This window comes from Antedon bifida, chromosome 3 (genome assembly GCF_963402885.1).
Source record: "Antedon bifida chromosome 3, ecAntBifi1.1, whole genome shotgun sequence".
Classification (NCBI taxonomy): Eukaryota; Metazoa; Echinodermata; class Crinoidea; order Comatulida; family Antedonidae; genus Antedon; species Antedon bifida.
This window is the reverse complement of record NC_136228.1, coordinates 13,923,719-13,942,963: the sequence shown is the minus strand read 5'-3', so window position 1 is coordinate 13,942,963 and position 19,245 is coordinate 13,923,719. Positions and strand designations below refer to the sequence as shown.

Sequence of the window (19,245 nt, the reverse complement as noted above, 5' to 3'; positions counted from 1 at the left end):
TAATGATGTCCAGCTACGGTCAAATAGAATTCAACGCTAGTCAAAACTAGTAAGCGCGCTCTGAGAACCATATTGTGCATACAGTGTCCTTAGTATTAATAATTTGGTTGATTTATTTTGTAATGCAATAATTTAAATATAAGCATGTTTTAACATGAATAGCATTTAGTTATTCTGCTTTCAACCTTTTATTGCGTTTTACAAGCAATCTAAAAGTTGAGGGCGCTTCAAAAAGTCTGTGCCCTGTCATCAGTCTTCGGCTATATAAAATCATTGGTCACAAGTCATAACAAAACCAAAGATTATTAGATATAATACAAAACATTTCATATATAATTTGCTACACCACCAATACAATGTATTCCATTATTACAAGTTATTTTACAAACTATTTCACATGATATCCTCCCTTTTAGCATTCCCCATGATGATACACACTTAATGAATCAAAATTGAAATTCAACATTCGAAGGTACTAAATTACATATTCAGTAACTGGTCTACTAAAATATTTACAGAATTAAATATATCAAACAAAATTAATGCAAGTATTCTTCTTTGGTTCAGATTACATCGCCTCATTTTCAGCATTAAATGGACAAAAGTAGGACAAAACAGAAAATAGAAAATAAAAGACTAAATATTTATGATATTATAAGTAGCTTTTTAATAACATTATTTTTCCCCAATACAAAATAATCGTTCATGCATCCCAATATACAGTAATCAATGTGGTCTGATCGAGGATACTTGACATTTTATTACGATAATTCAAATTTATATCCTATATATTATCATCTTGATGGTCTAACTATACACTTTAAAATAATTTAAATGATATTAGCATCTGGCAGGAAGTTAATTTTATGATGTCGTAGGTCAAGGGTTACTGGTCTTTTCTGACTCTTCCACTTGTTCTTCTTTTGACAGCATATTAATGATGTCATCAATTTGTTTTGGTGATAGATCTACGTCCTGTTGTGTAATAAAGTCAATCACCTGAAACGATCAAAATGTTACATGGTTAGACAATTTAGAATATGGTAAAACAAAACAATTATTGTCATATAACGACGGACATTAAAGATGCAGAGTCGTGGCCACCAGTATGGTTGGTTCTTGTGATCATCTAATAAACCACGGCACTGAAATGTCCTGTCCTTTGGGAAAAAGTGGTGGTCAATTATAGAGACCCTATATATAAAATAACTACAACGTTGTCAAGTAGAAAAAAATCGGCGCATATCCAGAATAACTTTTTATTTTAAATGATTGCTTGCACTCATATTGTACACGTACTGTAGTCAGAGAAATAATACACTTATTGAACCATCATGGAAAAATACACAAGTTTCAACTTTTAAAAACTCAATCCAAAATATTATTGATTAACATTCAGTATTTATCTTTCACCTTATTTATATTTACTGTATGCATTTTAGATACCTTATTGTAAATATGTGTGAACTACTGTAACATGAATTTGAATTATTATATTGTTAATGTTCTCTACTGAACCATATTGGAAATCAATGCTGAAAATGTGATTTAGTATATTTTTCATATGCTGCAGACATATTTCAGCAAAACAACGGAGATTAATTATAGCAATTTGAGAACTCTTGGTACTGTAAGTATATTAAACATAGCGACACAGTCTAGAATCAACTTACTTTTTGAACATCTTGGATGTCTAGAATACCATCAGAATCCTTGTCTAATAGTTCAGCAAGCTGACGGAATTTTGCCTCATCTGAGAGATTACTAAACTTGCGCATAGCCTCTTCAAATTCCTCAATACGCAGCAGTTGTTTCCTACAACAAAAAGTTAAATTCTGTAAAATATATTCAGATTTCCCGATATTTTGTGTCATCTCCCACTCTCCTGGTAAAATATAATTTCTCCCGATATTTTGGATAAACATAACAAAAATATTTGTTATTTCCTGTTGAAATAAAATATTCTCGACATTTTCGGTCTTTGGTAAGCCATGGAATACTCATGTTTACTATTATAGATGCCAATATCTTTCTATTTTTTAATAGCGCCCTAATTAATTTGAGGTAATTTTCAAAATATTATAGCACCATCTATAGTTTGGACATGCTTTAAAAAATCCTCCCGATATTTTATTTTTCCAAGTTGGGAGGTCTGTATATTCATGTGATTTGACATGCTAGTCTAATCTAGTGTAAAGGCCAATTTACACAGATGAGCGGTAATGGTAATAAAAATATAGAATCTATGTAATTTCTTATAACCATTTACACATAACGTAGAGTGGACGGGTGGTTTCCGCTCATGATAGATACAGATTCTACATGGGACAAGCTACGCGATTTTCTGCATACCTTTATTGCTTGTTAGAACCAGGAAGCAACATTTTACAGAACAAAAACTGAAAGCAAGAGACTGCCTAGTTAAGTTACACAAAAACAATCACCAACCTATCTCTCATCAATTTCTCAGTATCAGAATCTTCATCACCAAGTTCATCTTGTTTCTTAATATCTTCTTTAAGTTCATTTTTTCCCTTCTCCACTTCATCTACTATCTTTTCGAGTCGGTTTACGATACGATCAATTCGCTTTCCAAGACGGATGCTCGCTTTAGACTCAACAGCTTCAGCTTCCATTTCAGTCTTCAGTTCCTCAACATCCTAAAAGATAATGAAAAACAAAGTAAGTGTTAATACGGTGCAATGGTACTGTATAATAGAAGCAGTGACGTAATGGCTATGAGCGCTCACCTCTGAGCTTGTGGAGGCCCCTGAACTGTGCCCAGAGAAAAAACAGGCATTAAAATACCCTCTGCTTATTTATCTTGTCGAGTCGCCAAGCGGTTAAGGCAGGGGCACCGCAAACCATAGCTATACATTCGGCACAGGTTCAAGACACTCCTCAACCATTTTTCTGGTGGTAGAACAAGTCTTCTCGGATAAGGACTAGATGTCCAGTGTACATATCTGGCTTGTGTGCACTTTAAAGAACCCAGTACATCTTTCAGAAAAGTAGGGGTTACCCCGGTGCACTGGTCCATTCATCCCCTTTCGTTGGTGGCAGCACTTGACACGAAGGGACCCTCGGAGAAGAAAGTTGTGGTATGTATTGTCCACACAATTCCCCATTTACCATATCTTGAATCTGGCCCTAAGGTATGGCGCCTATCTCTATCAAGTACAAATTTTTAATAAAGTTCACCTCTTTATATTCTGCAATATCCTCTCTCAGTTCTTCAAGATCTTCTTTCTCATGACTCAGTTTCTCCTTCTCATCAGCTAGTTGATTTATTACTTCATTTAATTCCTTAAATTCTTCTTTTGTAACTTCCTCCTAAAAATGAAACCAGATATCCATTTAAGAAAATCTCACATGAAGGTTTATGTGTATATAGAGGGCACAAAAGCAGTATTTAATATTATACAGAAGTGCTTAGTATCTAGAGCTCTGTCAAACACTGTCATGTGACAAACACTCTGATGTGCCCATATATGGAGATGATGATATATCACTACCATATTTGGGCACATCACTACCATATTTTGACATATTACTACCATACATAGGCACATCAAACTTTTTTTTCAAATTAGTTTGAAAGTGTAGACAGAGCTTAATACTATGATTTAGATTAAAATGTTCTTACGATTTCTTCTTCAACGTCTTGTCCAGTCATCTCTAACACAGGGGCTTTGTCAACTAGTTCTTCAGCCTCTAACTTGGCCTATTTATCAATATAGAAATGATAATACATCAATTGACATACTGTACAAACAAATTCTTTAAGATGCTGGAAATTATGGCCATGAATTTTGTTTTAACTATATTTAAAAGTATTTCATTTGCAACAAACATCAAGCAACTTGCCAATTACAGGATGGATAATTTATCATGCTTATAAACTAAGTCTCATTTGAGGCTTAGGGAGTTGAATTGAAAGAGTCATGGGCTACAACCCTGGCACTAGGTCAGGATTGAATACTGGACCTTGGGATTGGAAGGCAAACACGTTAACCACCAAGCTACAGCTCCACTACACTACTAGTTGAAGGTTTTAAGAAGAATGATGTTGGTGATAATGAAAAGAGTGTTGATGGTAATAATGATGGCAATATAAATGTGCATGACCAAGACGATATTGGTAATCACTCAATCAATCAATGATGATTTGACAAGGATAATGAGGATGATCAAAATGAAAACAATAACACCAAACCAACCATTTTCTTTTCTAGTTCTTCTTTCTCCTCCAATTCTTCCTTGATCTTATCTTCTTTTTCTTTCATAATTTCTGCCTCCTCCTTCTTAATAATGTTCAACCTTGTTGTGTTGTCCACCTTTTCTCCTTCTACTTCTGCTAGTTTCACCTTTGCTTCCTCAGTCTATAGTATAAAACATTAAAACAATACATTTGTCAACTAAATCCAGGTCATGTGAATTCTAACAGTGTTGAAGATTTACTCAGAATATAATCAAACATTTACACGCAAGTGGGATTTTTGTATGTTTGAAGTAGTGTAAATAGATGCATTTGTATGATAAAAAAAGACAAGAAAACACATGACTATTTAACTTACAGCAGATTCTGAAAGCACAGCAATAGTCTTCTGCAACTGCTGAGCTGTTGGAAGTTCATCAGGTAAGTAGAGAGCTCTGGATAGTAGAAGTAATGATGTTGGGATCTGCTCATCAAGGTGTAGCTCTAACCACTGTAAAGTAAAAACATATGAAATCAACATACAGTACTCGCTACATTTTGTGTTTTGCACCACATGATTCAGACCTGCCATTTCCATCAGACCTCTATCCATCCATTTGCCTTGTCCTTCAGATAGGATGTTAAGTGGTATTTTCATAAAAACTAAATTTAAAAAACTAGTGTCCCTAAAATTGCACCTTTTTTCTAGATTCAAATAAACTATTGCTTTTACCTGTTGCAATTGTGACTTCAATCGTTCAACAGGCAGTCCAAGCGCCCTCATACCTCTTGCTTGACAAGCAATTTGCATCTCCGAAACAGTTAAACAATCAATACCCTCTTTTTGGATCATCTAAACAAAAACAGATTTTTGTTATGATACCAAAATATAATAATAGTCATTTTGTTCTGTTGTTCTTAAGCTCTGTCTACACTATCAAACTAGTTTGACAAAAAAAGTGCGATGTGCCCAAATATGGTAGTTACATGATATCATCATGTCCATACAGTATATGGGCATCACATTTTTTTTTGTCACATAAAGTTTGATAGTGTGGACAGAGCTGTAGGCTAAATATGATAATCTCATTACCCTGTTGCCTTGTTGTAACAAACAATGTCTAAACAATAGACAAAAACTGCATCCTATTGTTTGTGCTTATCATGGCAGACATGGCATTCTACAGTATCTACCGACATGTCTATAGACATGATGGTTACTATAGACACAGACACAAGGGCTATTACTTTGGAATGCACTTGTTGATGAGCAAATTAAATGTAAAATTAAAGTGTTAATATCTTTAAACATCGATATAAAAAATATCTTATTTCATTTTATATTTAACTTAAGTTATCATTTATATGCACAATTCTGTATAGTGCTTTACTTTATTTAAAAAAAAATGTTAGCCTATTGTTGGCTTTGTGTAAGTAATTTGTCTTATTTGTTTATGTTTGTCATTGTCATGTCTTTATTGTTATTGTTCTTTTTATATGTATAAGGGTAGCCACACCAAGGCCATAGCGAGAGGTTAAAAACAGACGCTTAATATAATTATTAATATAAAATATGACGATCTGTGATGGAGAATTGGAGTGGGTAGTGAAATTGAAAATTTCAGACGAGGCGAGCACCTCGTCTGCCTTATGCTGGCCTCATTGCCCTTTTGGTTTTTTCCTTCCATTTTTCTTCATTTTAAATATTTACTTTATTACTTAATCCCATGCAATTTTTAAAATAAATTGAAGTTTAAAGTAATGACATTTTTTTATACTAAAATAGTCTCTTAGAACAACTATATAAAACATTGTATTATACAGTACCCTGTCATCAGCCATTAATGTTCTGAGTTTTAATCTTAGTTGAAATCGTAGAAAGTTGTTGGTACCATATGGCTGAAGCATCAGCAGCTTACAAAGAGCAATTAGCTGCTCTCGAGGTAGATTATCTAAAGTCAGTTCATCTTCAAATAGTTTGGAGTATTTCAGAATCTCTTGATTGGTGGCCTGTTGTCCACTGGAGCGAATCTGACATGACAAGTAATGAAAAATTATACAAACATTTCATTTAATGTGTTTTAGGGATTTATTTTAAACCAAGGTAATCTAACAACAAGATGCTGAACTCCGGAGATCAAAGGGTTTATCTGTGGCTGCGACGCAATCAGTTCCATGCCGCTTAACAGAAAACGCATGCCGCGGAGAATATGTAGATAGTACAGTACTGTTGGTATTTGTCGCAGCCAGTCATAAGATCAAAGGACTGTTACAAGTTCATATCTTGGCAAGGCAAGCTCAGTATCCTGTTGTTAGATTGCCTTGATTAAACACTTTTGTACTTCTGTATTCTCATATGTTTCAGTATGGATAGGTTATAATAATATATAATGTTTTCTTTTAGTAACTTCTGGAATAATTCAAAAGGCAAATTAGTGAAAATATGGCAATGCCTTGGGTATCAGTGGCTGGATATCAATGGAGATACAAACAAAGAAGCAAAAAACTAAATCAAAACGACCAGAAAGAAATTGCAGAGCTTTCAGGCAACACTAACCCTTTCTTAAGTTCTGTCTACACTATCAAACTAGTTTGACAGAAAAGTGTGATGTGCCCAAATATGGTAGTGATATGTCCAAATATGGTAGTGATATGACATCATCATGTCCATATATGGGCACATCATCTTTTTTTGTCACATAAAGTTTGATAGTGTAAGACAGGGCTAAATGAATGAATTTAAAATTTTGAATCTTACACAAAATAGGATGACCTTTTTTTTGTATTTTCACATTGATTTATATACAGATAACAAACCTAATAATAACAAAATGAATAGGCCTACCCTTTCTATGAATGATCCAAAGTTGAGAGTCTCAGATGCAGCCTTCTTATGGTCACATGGAGTCTCTTCAATCGTGTCTTGTAGAAACTTTGCCATCTCTAACTTTACTTTCAATTCTTTCTTGAGTTTCTCTTCCTATTCAAGTAAAATATAATGATGAGTCACCTACATTGCTATTAAGGTATGGAATAGAACCCCTTCTTCGGGAAACCTTTATTAAGGGGACACTTTCCATTGAAGCAAATGAGGGCAATATATGTTTTAACACTGTGGTCAATCCTCATTATATTCAGGGGACACTTTGTTAGGTCCCAAAGGTGCTCCCTTAATAGGGAATATCAAATAAATGCCTTAGGTAATTCAGTACTACAGTATTGGATCAATAAAAGTAATAAACTAGCTACCAATACCCTCTATACAATACTTTCTGAAATCGTTAATTCATTCATTTCCTTTATTTCGGATAGTACATCCATACAAAAGTTACAAAACAATAACATTACAACAATTTCAACAGGAAAACAATAGCATCACAAAAACAACCTAAAATATTAATTTGCACCAATGCTGGTGCAGGATGGATTGTCATGGATTCTGTTCTTAAAACTATGGATGGAATTCCTCCAATATTCATAAAATGAGGGAATGTTATTTGTTAATTGTGTGTTATGTACTGTAGAAGTATATTTTCTCCCTATTTAAAGATTATAACGAAAGAAATCATAAGAATGAAAACTAAAAAATAAAGAAATGAATTTCTAACCTTCTTTGATTTGTCCTGGAACGTACTGGGAAGCATATTTGGGAAGAGTTTGATAGCAACTGGTAACAAGAATTCCATAAATGGAATAATAACAAACACCAAGAAAGGAACAAGACGGAACATATCAGATACTGTCCTGGTGAACTACAAAAAAAAATATGTGTTAAAAACTGAATAGAAAGAATAGGAATCATATAGAATAATTATTTTAAATATATATTTACAGAATACTTAATGAATTAATGTATTGATTCTTAATACAGATAAAAAAAAAAAATCAATTGTGCTAATAAGTTGAAAAAATGCAACCAAATATATAATGCACTTGTCAATTGTATGACCCACTATAAGGCCCCTCAAGAGAGGTGCGTCATTTGTCCGATGTGTTTATACCTTATGTATACCATGGCACACCACTGCACACTATTGTTCATTGATGTGACGTACCATCTAGGTTTTTTGACGCACTCCTGCTTCAATAATTATTTTAAAATGACTACGCATCCATGACCCAACTTTCCCGGAGGTCGAAAAGTGGGTCATACATAATACCTTTGTACTAACCTGTTTGTATTCTCTTCTTGAAAGTGAATTACCATTGAGAATTTGTCGTAGCATTCTGAATGCGATTGCCACGTCAATTCCCAACAAACGGAAGCCATGATAATAATGCACCACTTCATCCTTAAAACGAATCCAGAGCGACTTCTGCGTCGGTTTGATTTCTAAAACTATCGGTGGTTCTTGCTGGCTCGGAAGTTGTTGTAACGTCTCCACAACACCCTCGTCAGATTTTAGTTTCTCTTTTTTCTTTTCTTTCAAAGCTTTAACAGTTTGTTCTACTTTAGATTCAGGTTCAATTAAGTCTTTAAAATTGATGCTGGATATATGAAACTGTCTGACAGGTAAAAACGAGGTTAAATCTACAACAGACTGTGAGGTAACATGATTTGTTGGTGATATTCTTCGATTATTATTGCACTGTTTACATTCCTTAATTACAAACTTAGAATTTGAATCTTCAATAGTTGTATGCTTGCATCTGAAAGAAGAAAGAAAAACAAATTCAATCCAAAAAATGTATATTTTGTGACAACTCTGTAGGATAGGATATACAGACGTATTTCAATATTCGATGTAACAATAAGAAAACCTTTTTAAAAAAGCATTGAGGCATGCATGGCACATACAGTACAGTATACTCACATATTCAATCTTTGACAACTTAATGCACCATATTGATTTGCTTGTATGTATTTATGTAAGGATGGAGAAATTCCTATAAAAAGAAAAACAAAGAATTTTATTTTTAAATGAATTTGTGGTTGTGCATGTCTCCACCAATCATATATTAAACTTGCTTCAAATACCAGTCTGAACTCAATGAAATGTTATTTTAAACTGTATTATTAAATGATTTAAATAATATCATCATTTTATTATTAGTTATTCAAATCTCCCAAACTACCAATCACATTTAATTGGCAGTCCAGTGCTAGGCATAGTAGGCCTAGAACACCTTGCCAACGCAGCCGTACTTACCCACTGGAAGAGGACTTTGACCACTGACAAAACTTTGCTTCGACGGGAACCTGTTTGGCCTAACTCGCACATTACGGGCCCTGATAGTAACGCTTTTAATACTATTTAAATAAGTACACACTTGGCCACTCGAGTATATATGTATCATCTTTAACAATTCTAGCTTATTTAAAAATAATTTATTAGTTTATTTAGTTGTAAAAGACTGAATCGTATCAAGGTTGTATCTAGGCCTGGCTATACAGAGAGTTCATGTACCTTTCCGGAAGCCGGTGTACGTACCACCTTCTGTAAACTCGTCAAAAACCAAGTCCGCTGTGCGGCCTTCTACATATCATATCATCCAGACGTACGTCAACTCTCGGACACAAGTTTACTCAACCGTGTCGATTTGTGACCACATGTTTAGTAGTGCTTTTAAATTCATAAAACATATTGAGACAAAGTCTATTATATGACAAACAAATGAAAACAAAGACAGTTGATGTTTTACTATAATATTAGAATTTATTAAAAATATATGGTAATTTAATTAAAAATGTATCAATTAATTTATATATCTTTGTATTATTAAATACACTGTCTATACAAAAACACTTTTATTCATCAATTATTAAACAAATTGCATTGATGTTTGCTTAAAAATCAACATTTCATCAACAAAATAACGTATGATAATATATAATCTTAAATTATAAATCCAAAGGCAAATTACTGAAGAAAAAAAAATTGTATAAATGTTTATGCAGATAACCTGATTAAGTCATAGTACAAAATTAAATAATAAATTAAAGTATTAATCCACAAACGACATTAGCATCATTAATATTATTGTTTTTGTTAATTACTGGCAGTACAGAATGGCAGTCAAAACTAAAATACAATCAAAATGTACTTTTTACCACCGACAAGTTCCTCTGATTTTTTAAATCAACATTTTGTTTTTATTCTTAATCAAACTGTCAGCCATTGTCTGCTTTATATTTATATATACAAATCTTGACAAATCTTGTCATTATATATATATATATATATACTATATTTAACTCTAGTCTTAAATTAATACATCTTTTATCAAAATTAGTCAATGGAATGTCATGAGATTCACATTAGTCTTCCGCATGATAACCATTATTAATATTCAAATATTGAATTCTTACATGATGGTAAGAATACATGAGATTCATGATATATTTATATATAACGGTTCATTTATTATTAATTTTAAATTAACTGTAAAGCATATTTTAAATGTCTGAGAGAAAATTTTTAACTTTTTATATCATTTATTATTATATTAACAAATCAGGCAAAGAACAGTAATTCTAAATCACCCGGTAATATACTGAAATTTAATTAATTAAACGATAAAGATGAGGAAATCTGTGAGAATGAGAAAAAGTCGCCCCAACCGAGACTCGAACTCGGACCGCCTGCTTGATATGCAGATGTCCTAACCATTAGACCACTGGGGCTTTTATGGTATTGTTCAAACTCGATTGGATAGCGACTCTTTAACATTCTCGGCGTGGTACGGCGGAACAGCACTAGTCCTCAGTTATACGCACGCGCACCAGAGATCAAATTGATACGCCCTCATCTTTCAGTATTTATTATTATATTATGTATTTTCATGTACTTATAGTATATTTTCTATGTAAATACATGAATGAGATTGGTTGAAATGGCATCACATAGCTACTGCTACATGGATGAAAAATGGATTAACAGGGTTCATTTTAGTGTCAAATTATTCAAAACATATTATGTTATTATACATATATCTTATTGTCATAATACTACACTACCATTGATAGCACTTTGACCTCGTCTTCTTATATCTAAGTACTGAAAGTAAGTAACTATTATGCAATAACACACTAGTTATATATAAGTACAGTAGAACCCCTCCTTTCCTCTATTCAGAGGACACCCTTATTAAGGGTTTGGTCTCAAAAGTGTCCCCTTAATAGGGTTATACTGTAATATTTAAGCACCGCACATAAAAACAACATCTAGTTGCATGTATTGTATCAATAATTTGGAATTGATGAACATTAAATACCGTGAGAAATCATAACCCTGCATATACAGGGTTTTGTCCCGATCGTCCCAAAAGAGGTTCGTACTGTCCGCTTCGTCGTCGCTTTCGGAGGTAGACTGTAATTGAGACGGCTATAATGATTGCCATAGCAACGGAACAAGTACAGACAATGATATAAAATTGAGCAGTAGGAACACATCCCTGAAAAAAAAAAAATTCAATTTAAGAAGTTGATATTTATTGTAATCTTTCCAACCTTCATATACAACATCAAATGTTGTCACTGGATTTGACCATTGTTTTTTCACGCAGTTAGTTTAACAGAGACCATGGTAAGTTTTACTGGGCTGGCAGTGGTTGGTAAAAGTAACTATTGCACATAGTTAATTTAACCCTGTAGGAATGGTAGCCAGTGTTCAAATTTGACTTTCTTGGTCAATTTAGCCGGCAACTCGGTTAATTTAAGTCCAGTGTGATCAAGGATTTTTTTTTATATTATGTCATCAAGTTTAGGTACCTGAATAGATTTCAACCTTACACCCTGCCATTAGAAGGCAAGCATTTTGCAACTAACCATACAAATTCAATGCAGAATATCAAATGTTACGATATTACGAATAAAAAATTAAAGGAGTGGCAGTTTGAACAAGTGCGATATATTTATAAAATATTTAAAGATAATTACACTCACCTTTTCCTCATTACTGTACCATGTTGATTTACAATAACTGGGCTGTACACTCCCTGCTGGACAGTTGGCATTGCTGGGGCAAGGTTCAGGTACACAAAATGGACACTGTAAAAGTTATTTATTAAAGATTGAAAAAAAAAGCGATAAATGTAATTTATTACACAATGGAGTGAATGTGAGTGAATTAAAATAAAACTGACAGAAAGACAACTTTCAATCAACAGTAGCGATGGGATCCTACAAAATATCCCTTTAATAGGGGTGTCCCTTAAATAGGAGTGTCTCTTTAATAGGTGTGCCCCTTTAATATGGTGTTTCCTTCATAGGGCTGTCCCTTTAATAGAGGGGTATTCCTTTAATAGGAGTATCCCTTTAATATGGTGTTTCCTTCATAGGGGTGTCCCTTTAATAGAGGGGTATTCCTTTAATAGGAGTATCCCTTTAATATGTGGCTTCCTTCATAGAGGGGTGTCCCTTTAATAGAGGGGTGTCCCTTAAATAGGAGTGTCTCTTTAATAGGTGTGCCCCTTTAATATGGTGTTTCCTTCATAGGGCTGTCCCTTTAATAGAGGGGTATTCCTTTAATAGGAGTATCCCTTTAATATGGTGTTTCCTTCATAGGGGTGTCCCTTTAATAGAGGGGTATTCCTTTAATAGGAGTATCCCTTTAATATGGGGCTTCCTTCATAGAGGGGTGTCCCTTTAATAGAGGGGTGTCCCTTTAATAGGAGTGTTCCTTTAATAGGGATGTCCCTTTAATAGGGGTGTCCCTTTAATAGGGGTGTTCCTTTAATAGGGGTGTCCCTTTATAAGGGTGTAACTTTAATAGGGTGTCCCTTTATTAGGGGTGTCCCTTTTAATAGGGTGTCCCTTTAATAGGGGTGTCCACTGAATAATTAATAGAACCAAAGTTAAAGCTCTGTCTACACATCAAACTAATTTGGCCAAAAAGTGTGATGTGCTCAAATATGGTAGTTATATGACGTCATCATGTCTCATGGCGTCATTGTAAACTGAATACAAAATTAGAATTTATCTTACTGGACAGAAGTATCCTTGAGGGCACTGAATACAGGATGTCTGACCAGTCTTGTCCTGATACCAGCCTTGATGGCACACAGCACATAGATTGGTACTGGTGGAAGACTTGTGGTATCCCTTTGAGCACTTTGTACAGTTTGTGGCGTGGATTTCATTTGCCTCATAGCCTGGCCCACAGCCTGAACAACTACAGTAGGAACAAACAAAAAATTTTGAACAACTATTTTTATTATTACTGTAATGTAAAGAACATTTAGGACAATGTAAATGCAGTTTTATCATCCTCAAAAAGACATTTTGAAATTATAAAGTGTATGTGTGTTTTTTTTTTACTTAAAGATGTATTGTCCCTTGAAACACAAAAAATGAAGGTCAACATATTTTTAATTTAAATTGGCCGTATCAAAGTAATATTAAAGTTATTCACTTTAAGTCGAAAATTCAAGCCAAAAACAACAAGTTTACGTAAACAACAGTTAAATTAATTTGATTACATTTCGTCTGGAAAATCGTCCCGAGCGAAAGTAAACAAAGATTTCAAACTACGATTATGCATTATGCATATGCTAATTAGGATTGTTTACAACTCGTCACGGTTGTCTTTGAGAAGGTGTTTTCACACAGATCGCAAGGAAGTTTTATGATTATGCATACAGAGTAGGGGAACAAGCTCGTTGCATTATGAGATATGTTTTGATCGAAAACTTTGACTGGAAGTCAAAGTTATTTTTTGAACAAAAAAACATCTAATTTCTAATTTTTGGTAAAGTTAATAACTATTATGATACTTCAAAATGACCCACTTTTTTTCAAAATCTTCTTTTTTTATTTTTTTTGGAATTTTGGACAATACATCTTTAAATTGTTGGTTGGTTTATTTTCTTATATAATTATTTTTAATTGTATTATTACTCATTCCTGTAGGTCTAGTCTAGGCCAAGTATGTCTTCTAAAATAGCTAATAATCCTGTCGCTTCCAGAGTGTATTTTCAATTTCCTTTTTTTATTTGACCAAAGATACAGTTTTATATACAGATTTATAACTTTTTTTTCATCAATTGTTGGTTGGTTTATTTTCTTGTATAAGTATTGTTAATTGTATTATTAATCATTGATGTTAGAGTTAAAAAGTATAAAGTACATGGGCAAGTAAATAAAGTTAACTATACAAAACAAACAAGGCTAAACGATGTCTTTGTTGACTCATGATAGGAATAGCTAATGGTGTTTACATACAGCACCTATTGAGTATGCCACTATCAATATAGCTTACATAACGCATGTTGATACTGTTGCTAGTTTAGCACTTAATATTAAAAACATACATTTGAGGACAGATAAAGGCCAACAGAACGATAAATTTATATAACAACATTTCTTATACCCAGAATAGAGGGAAGGATATCATAGCTCAAAATAGTAATATAGTAATAGTCCAGGTGTACAAGTTCTAATAAAACTAGTGCAGGGCTGGCTACCATCAATCCATCTTCCTTAATAGGCTAATGAATATACTGTATGCCATATAGTTTAAATCTATCCAGCAAAATACTTGTATAAACGGTTAATAACTGTGTGACTAAATTAACCCCAATTTCTTGAGAGCAGATACTGTACAAACCAGTTTAAAATGGCAGCCTGAAAATAACGGTTTAAAACGCCCAATCGATTCAGTGTTAGAACGCCATTTAATCGGTTATTGCTGTGCAACTTTTAAAGTTGAACAGCAATATATTTAGAAACAAAATAACGATTACAGTTACTCCCTGGGTTTAGCCAGTGAGCGCTTATAGCTCGTTTAACTTAACAAATGTTCTACTGTATCTGCGAGTGTAAATAGTGTAATATTCAGGCCAGAAAACTTTCACTATTATGAAAAAAACAGATAATAGTAAGTGCTTGTTGGTTCATTCAACTTTGAAACAGAAAGCATAGTATTATATAACATACTGTACTGTATGCCTACATACCTTTGGCAGCCAGACACGTTGCAATATGACCCAATTCTACATGGTTCACACTTTGCCATTCCTAATTCATTCTGGTAATAACCACTACTGCATGAGGTACAATTGATTGTTGCATATTCATCACTGTAATACCCTGTAAATAACAAAATATAAACACTTTTACATAGAAAAAAAGACAAAAATGATGCAATAAATGTTGATAAAAAAAAAATTCAATGGAAAAACAACTTTTTGAAATTGAAACTTCAGCTGACAAATGATACAGAAAAAACAATTTACAATTGTGCAATATCTTAACTGTATACCATTTGTTTTTATAATATTATTCATTTTTTCTTCATTCTTGAAAGTTGAAATTCTATTGTTCTAAAATTAAACATTAACTGTTTGTGTTCGAAGTAACAGATGTTTTTCTTAGATACATCACAAGACCACACTTTGGAAAGAGAATGTGTTTGCATTGTTTTGAATAGCCTTATTTAAAACACTGTTCTTACCCTGACAGGCCCCATATTTTATTCAGGGAAGAGTGAAATACACTCTTCACTGTTTTATTATACTTTTCCTTAAGCTCTGACTACACTATCAAACTTTATGTAAGAAAAAATGTGATGTGCCCAAATATAGTAGTGATGTGGCCAATATGGTAGTGATATGACATCATCATAGCCATATATGGGCACATTACATTTTTGTGTCACATAAAGTTTGATAGTGTAGACAGAGCTTATTACCTACCATAAAAGCATGGAAGACATGTTTTGCTGGCAGTCGTATTAGCATAAAAACCAGGAGTGCATTCGTCACATGTTTCACTACCTTGTCTGTGTGTACAAAATATTGAGACATATATATTCTAATTAACAACATAATGGTAATATTTTCTTACATGTTAATTATTCATATCAGGCCTAGGGGTGGATCCAGGATTTTGATCTGCCAAGACCTTACGTATTTGAGCCACAGCCACCAAGGCCCACTCCTCCCCATACTCCTATATGGTGGGGCCTGTGCTGAAGCTAATTTAGGTAAATGGCATCCCCTCGCACATAAATTCATGATAAATGCCACTTCCCACTAAATTTGTTGGCCCAGAAATTACAATTCAATGTATCATGCAGCAATCAGCAAAATGATCATACTTTTTCTGCCGGTAAACACAGTGACATAACATTTTTGTGTATGTTAGAGATGTGCATGTTCTTTGTGAATGGTTGATGGTTCTCCACACAGAGTCAACAGTTTTTTGTTATACATTCAATGCGTAGTCATTATTTTATATTAAAAAAAAGAGAGGCTTAAAAGACAAGGCTGTTGAATTTTAGTGGCCGGTAAGGCCTGTCCGCACATAAGAGGAAGTTACAGACCACCATTAACAAACAAACTGTTTTATTTGTTGTTCCATTTGTTAGTTGAATAGAATGAACAGAATGTCTCCGACACCCCCCCCCCCCCACCCCCACATATGAAAAGAATAACTACTACTTGCTTTAAATACTCACTTGATGCTTGAATGACCCAAATCACAGGGGTTACAGTCGGTTTGTCCTGTTTCATTTTGAAAGAATCCTAGCCCACATAATGTGCAATGCTCACTTCCTGTTTCATTGCTGTAAGATCCTGCATGACATTCCATACAATGCTTAGTCTTTTCTGTATCAGCATAATGACCCTTATCACACAGTATACAGGAGGTTTTACCAGAAGCAGGTTGCTCGTGCCCTTTTGGGCAATTTATGCAAGTGACTGTAGATGTGGCATTTGTGAATGTGCCAGGATCACAGGCCAAGCATTCATGAAGACCCTTCTGATTAGCATAATACCCAGGTGTGCAATCGGAGCAGTTGGCACTACCTGTAACACTGTGACAAAAAGAGAATCAGGATCTTTTAAAATTTTGTAATTCATTATCAGCCTAATAAAACTTTGTATTTACTGTTAACCAGGGAAGAGTGAAATTATCTTCCCTGCTGTAAACAAATATTGTACTGTGTTGCAGTATTAATTGTTTTTTAAATTCTTTTAACATTTTTAATTATGTCAGACTAAATTTTACTTCCAGCACCTGCTCTCCGATTATCGCTAATATTTATACTCAACAATTAATTAAATTTTAATTTTATGAGAACAAGTTCAATATTTTAGAGCATAATGTAGACTTATGCACTTGTCAATTGTATGACCCACTATACGACCCCCGGGAGAGGCGCGTCATTTGTCTGATGTGCATCATACCTTATGAATACCATGACACACCCATGCGTAAAAAATATGACTTACCTAGGTGACCATGATGCATCCATCTTGATGCACTATGTCCATGTTGTTTATGATATGGTGGGTGGTAAAGTGACGGACATTGACACACCTTGTTCATTGATGTGACGTACCTTCTAGGTTTTTTGACACACCCCTGCGTCAGTAATTATATGTAAATGACGCACCCATGACGCACCTCTCCCGGGGGTCGTATAGTGGGTCATACAATTGATAAGTGCATTATTTGTAAATGACGCAACTCTCCCGGGGGTCATATAGTGGGTCATACAATTGACAAATGACTTACTTGGTAGCCGTTCCTTCTGAACAATTCAAGCACTTAGTTTGACCAATGTTTGGTTGGTATGTACCTGCCTCACACACTTCACACTGTTTTTCACAACATCCCTTCTGTTTACTATTACTTAATGTACCACAGCAGTAGCAGTCTTTTACCTCTACAAATTGAAAACATATTGTGTACTAAACATGGTTTCAGTGATTATTTTAATAAAACATATATTATGTAATACAATGTGTGATTTGATTAATCCAATTTGATTAATCCAACTGTTTCAATATACTGTTTGATTGCTTAATTAATTGATTGACAGGGTGATTTTTATTGATTAATTGATTGTCTCACCTTGATTAGAGAAATGACCAGGTAAACAAAGTGAACAAGAGCTGTTGTCAAAGGTTGTACAATTAATATTATTATCTTCAGGAAAATCTATTAGGCCTAGATGTTCAGCAACTGAGGAACTACTTGTTGTCAAGCAAAAACCTTCAAAAAAAAAAAATATGCTGTAATCCTCCTGTATAACAAAAATAATGAACAGTAACAAACATTGATCGATATGATGGTGAATTAGGCAATGTGTGCATAAATAAATAAAAAAGTTTTTGAATGTATACAATTTTTAGTATATTGCTTTTAATAAGAGGTATGCACTGTGCTTGGGCTATTTGCCAAATTTTTAATAAATAAAAAGTCATGTAATAATGGAGAGTAAGATCAAGAAAAACAAATAAAATAGTTATAATTTAAAAACACAGACTCAAACTCACACACACAGCTATATAATTTAATAAATAGTACAATCTACTAAATATTTCAAATATTACCTAGACATGATAAGTATAACACATTTATATTTTGGTAACACATTCTACAGCCTTCTTATTTGTTACTGCTGTATAAATAAGCCTCCTATTTTATATAAAATCAAGCCTGCTGCCTACCACTACATATCCTACAGGAATAGCATTGAATGGTACTCCCCCACAAGTGATCACACACGTAAGAAGTACGATCGGTGAGTAATCAATATTGGTAAGTTTTTACCAGGTGATTTCTACACTTACCTTGAAGTAAAATACTAATTGTAATCAATATACACAATTCCATAATATTCATGACTATGATATTTCAGTTGACATGAATAAAAACGTTATATTTAAGCGATTTTATTATAACAATACATCCACCTCCATATCTCACATCATCAAAACAATATTGCAAAATTAAAGTTTGATTAAATACTGCCCTCTTGCGTCCCACCAATTCCGTCCCCCAAGTAGTATGAAACGCAAAAAGTGCAACCAGGTAGTCAACAAAGTAATTGCATTATAAAAATATGTCCGATTCAGTTAATATATAACATTAATATCACAAAGTTTGCAACCAATACAATATTTCATATATTGATATGATAAATATATTGACATGATAAAACGTTATAAACGAATGGGTTTATCAATATTTTGCTTATTGGACAAGATGTACAACTCCTCCTAGAATGGACCATTTAGATTGAATTCATGTTATGTCATGAAGTTATGATGTCACCTTAGAGAATATATGCTCTTACATTTAAATCGAACTAACT

At 33.6% G+C, this 19,245-nt stretch overlaps 2 protein-coding genes and 1 non-coding gene across 4 annotated transcripts; all 3 read right to left on the bottom strand.

The window, feature by feature from the left end:
- Positions 1-310: 310 nt before the first annotated feature.
- Positions 311-9,648, bottom strand: LOC144837869 (mitochondrial proton/calcium exchanger protein-like). Its single transcript, XM_078693168.1, has 14 exons — positions 9,349-9,648; positions 9,013-9,085; positions 8,371-8,848; positions 7,807-7,950; positions 7,044-7,178; positions 6,026-6,229; positions 4,932-5,051; positions 4,578-4,709; positions 4,221-4,382; positions 3,647-3,724; positions 3,202-3,333; positions 2,449-2,660; positions 1,674-1,815; positions 311-999 (listed from the first exon to the last, which is right to left on the bottom strand). The coding sequence occupies exons 1-14, from the start codon at positions 9,494-9,496 to the stop codon at positions 880-882; spliced, it is 2,280 nt and encodes a 759-aa protein (XP_078549294.1). The 5' UTR covers positions 9,497-9,648; the 3' UTR covers positions 311-879.
- A 283-nt stretch (positions 9,649-9,931) lies between these two features.
- On the bottom strand, positions 9,932-18,862 carry LOC144837279 (uncharacterized). Of its 2 annotated transcripts, XM_078692328.1 has the most exons (9): positions 18,722-18,862; positions 18,000-18,140; positions 17,661-17,811; positions 16,597-16,956; positions 15,833-15,918; positions 15,095-15,227; positions 13,125-13,311; positions 12,084-12,188; positions 9,932-11,593 (listed from the first exon to the last, which is right to left on the bottom strand). In XM_078692328.1, the coding sequence occupies exons 1-9, from the start codon at positions 18,771-18,773 to the stop codon at positions 11,423-11,425; spliced, it is 1,386 nt and encodes a 461-aa protein (XP_078548454.1). In that variant the 5' UTR covers positions 18,774-18,862; the 3' UTR covers positions 9,932-11,422. The 2 variants fall into 2 exon arrangements, with proteins under 2 accessions (XP_078548454.1, XP_078548455.1); XM_078692329.1 differs by lacking the exon at positions 16,597-16,956.
- Positions 10,752-10,823, bottom strand: Trnad-auc (transfer RNA aspartic acid (anticodon AUC)). The gene has a single exon. It is a non-coding gene; the product is annotated as a tRNA-Asp (tRNA).
- Positions 18,863-19,245: the final 383 nt, after the last annotated feature.

Coding starts and splice junctions, on each gene's coding strand:
- LOC144837869 (XM_078693168.1), bottom strand. CDS start 9,496: ATGATACATATATACTCGAGTGGCCAAGTGTGTACTTATTTAAATAGT. Junction 7,179..7,806: donor TCCAGGACAAATCAAAGAAG/GTTAGAAATTCA, acceptor TTACTTGAATAG/GAAGAGAAACTCAAGAAAGA. Junction 3,334..3,646: donor AAGACGTTGAAGAAGAAATC/GTAAGAACATTT, acceptor TTTCATTTTTAG/GAGGAAGTTACAAAAGAAGA.
- LOC144837279 (XM_078692328.1), bottom strand. CDS start 18,773: ATGAATATTATGGAATTGTGTATATTGATTACAATTAGTATTTTACTT. Junction 16,957..17,660: donor TCAGAAGGAACGGCTACCAA/GTAAGTCATTTG, acceptor TTTTTGTCACAG/TGTTACAGGTAGTGCCAACT. Junction 13,312..15,094: donor AACGTGTCTGGCTGCCAAAG/GTATGTAGGCAT, acceptor TTCCTACTGTAG/TTGTTCAGGCTGTGGGCCAG.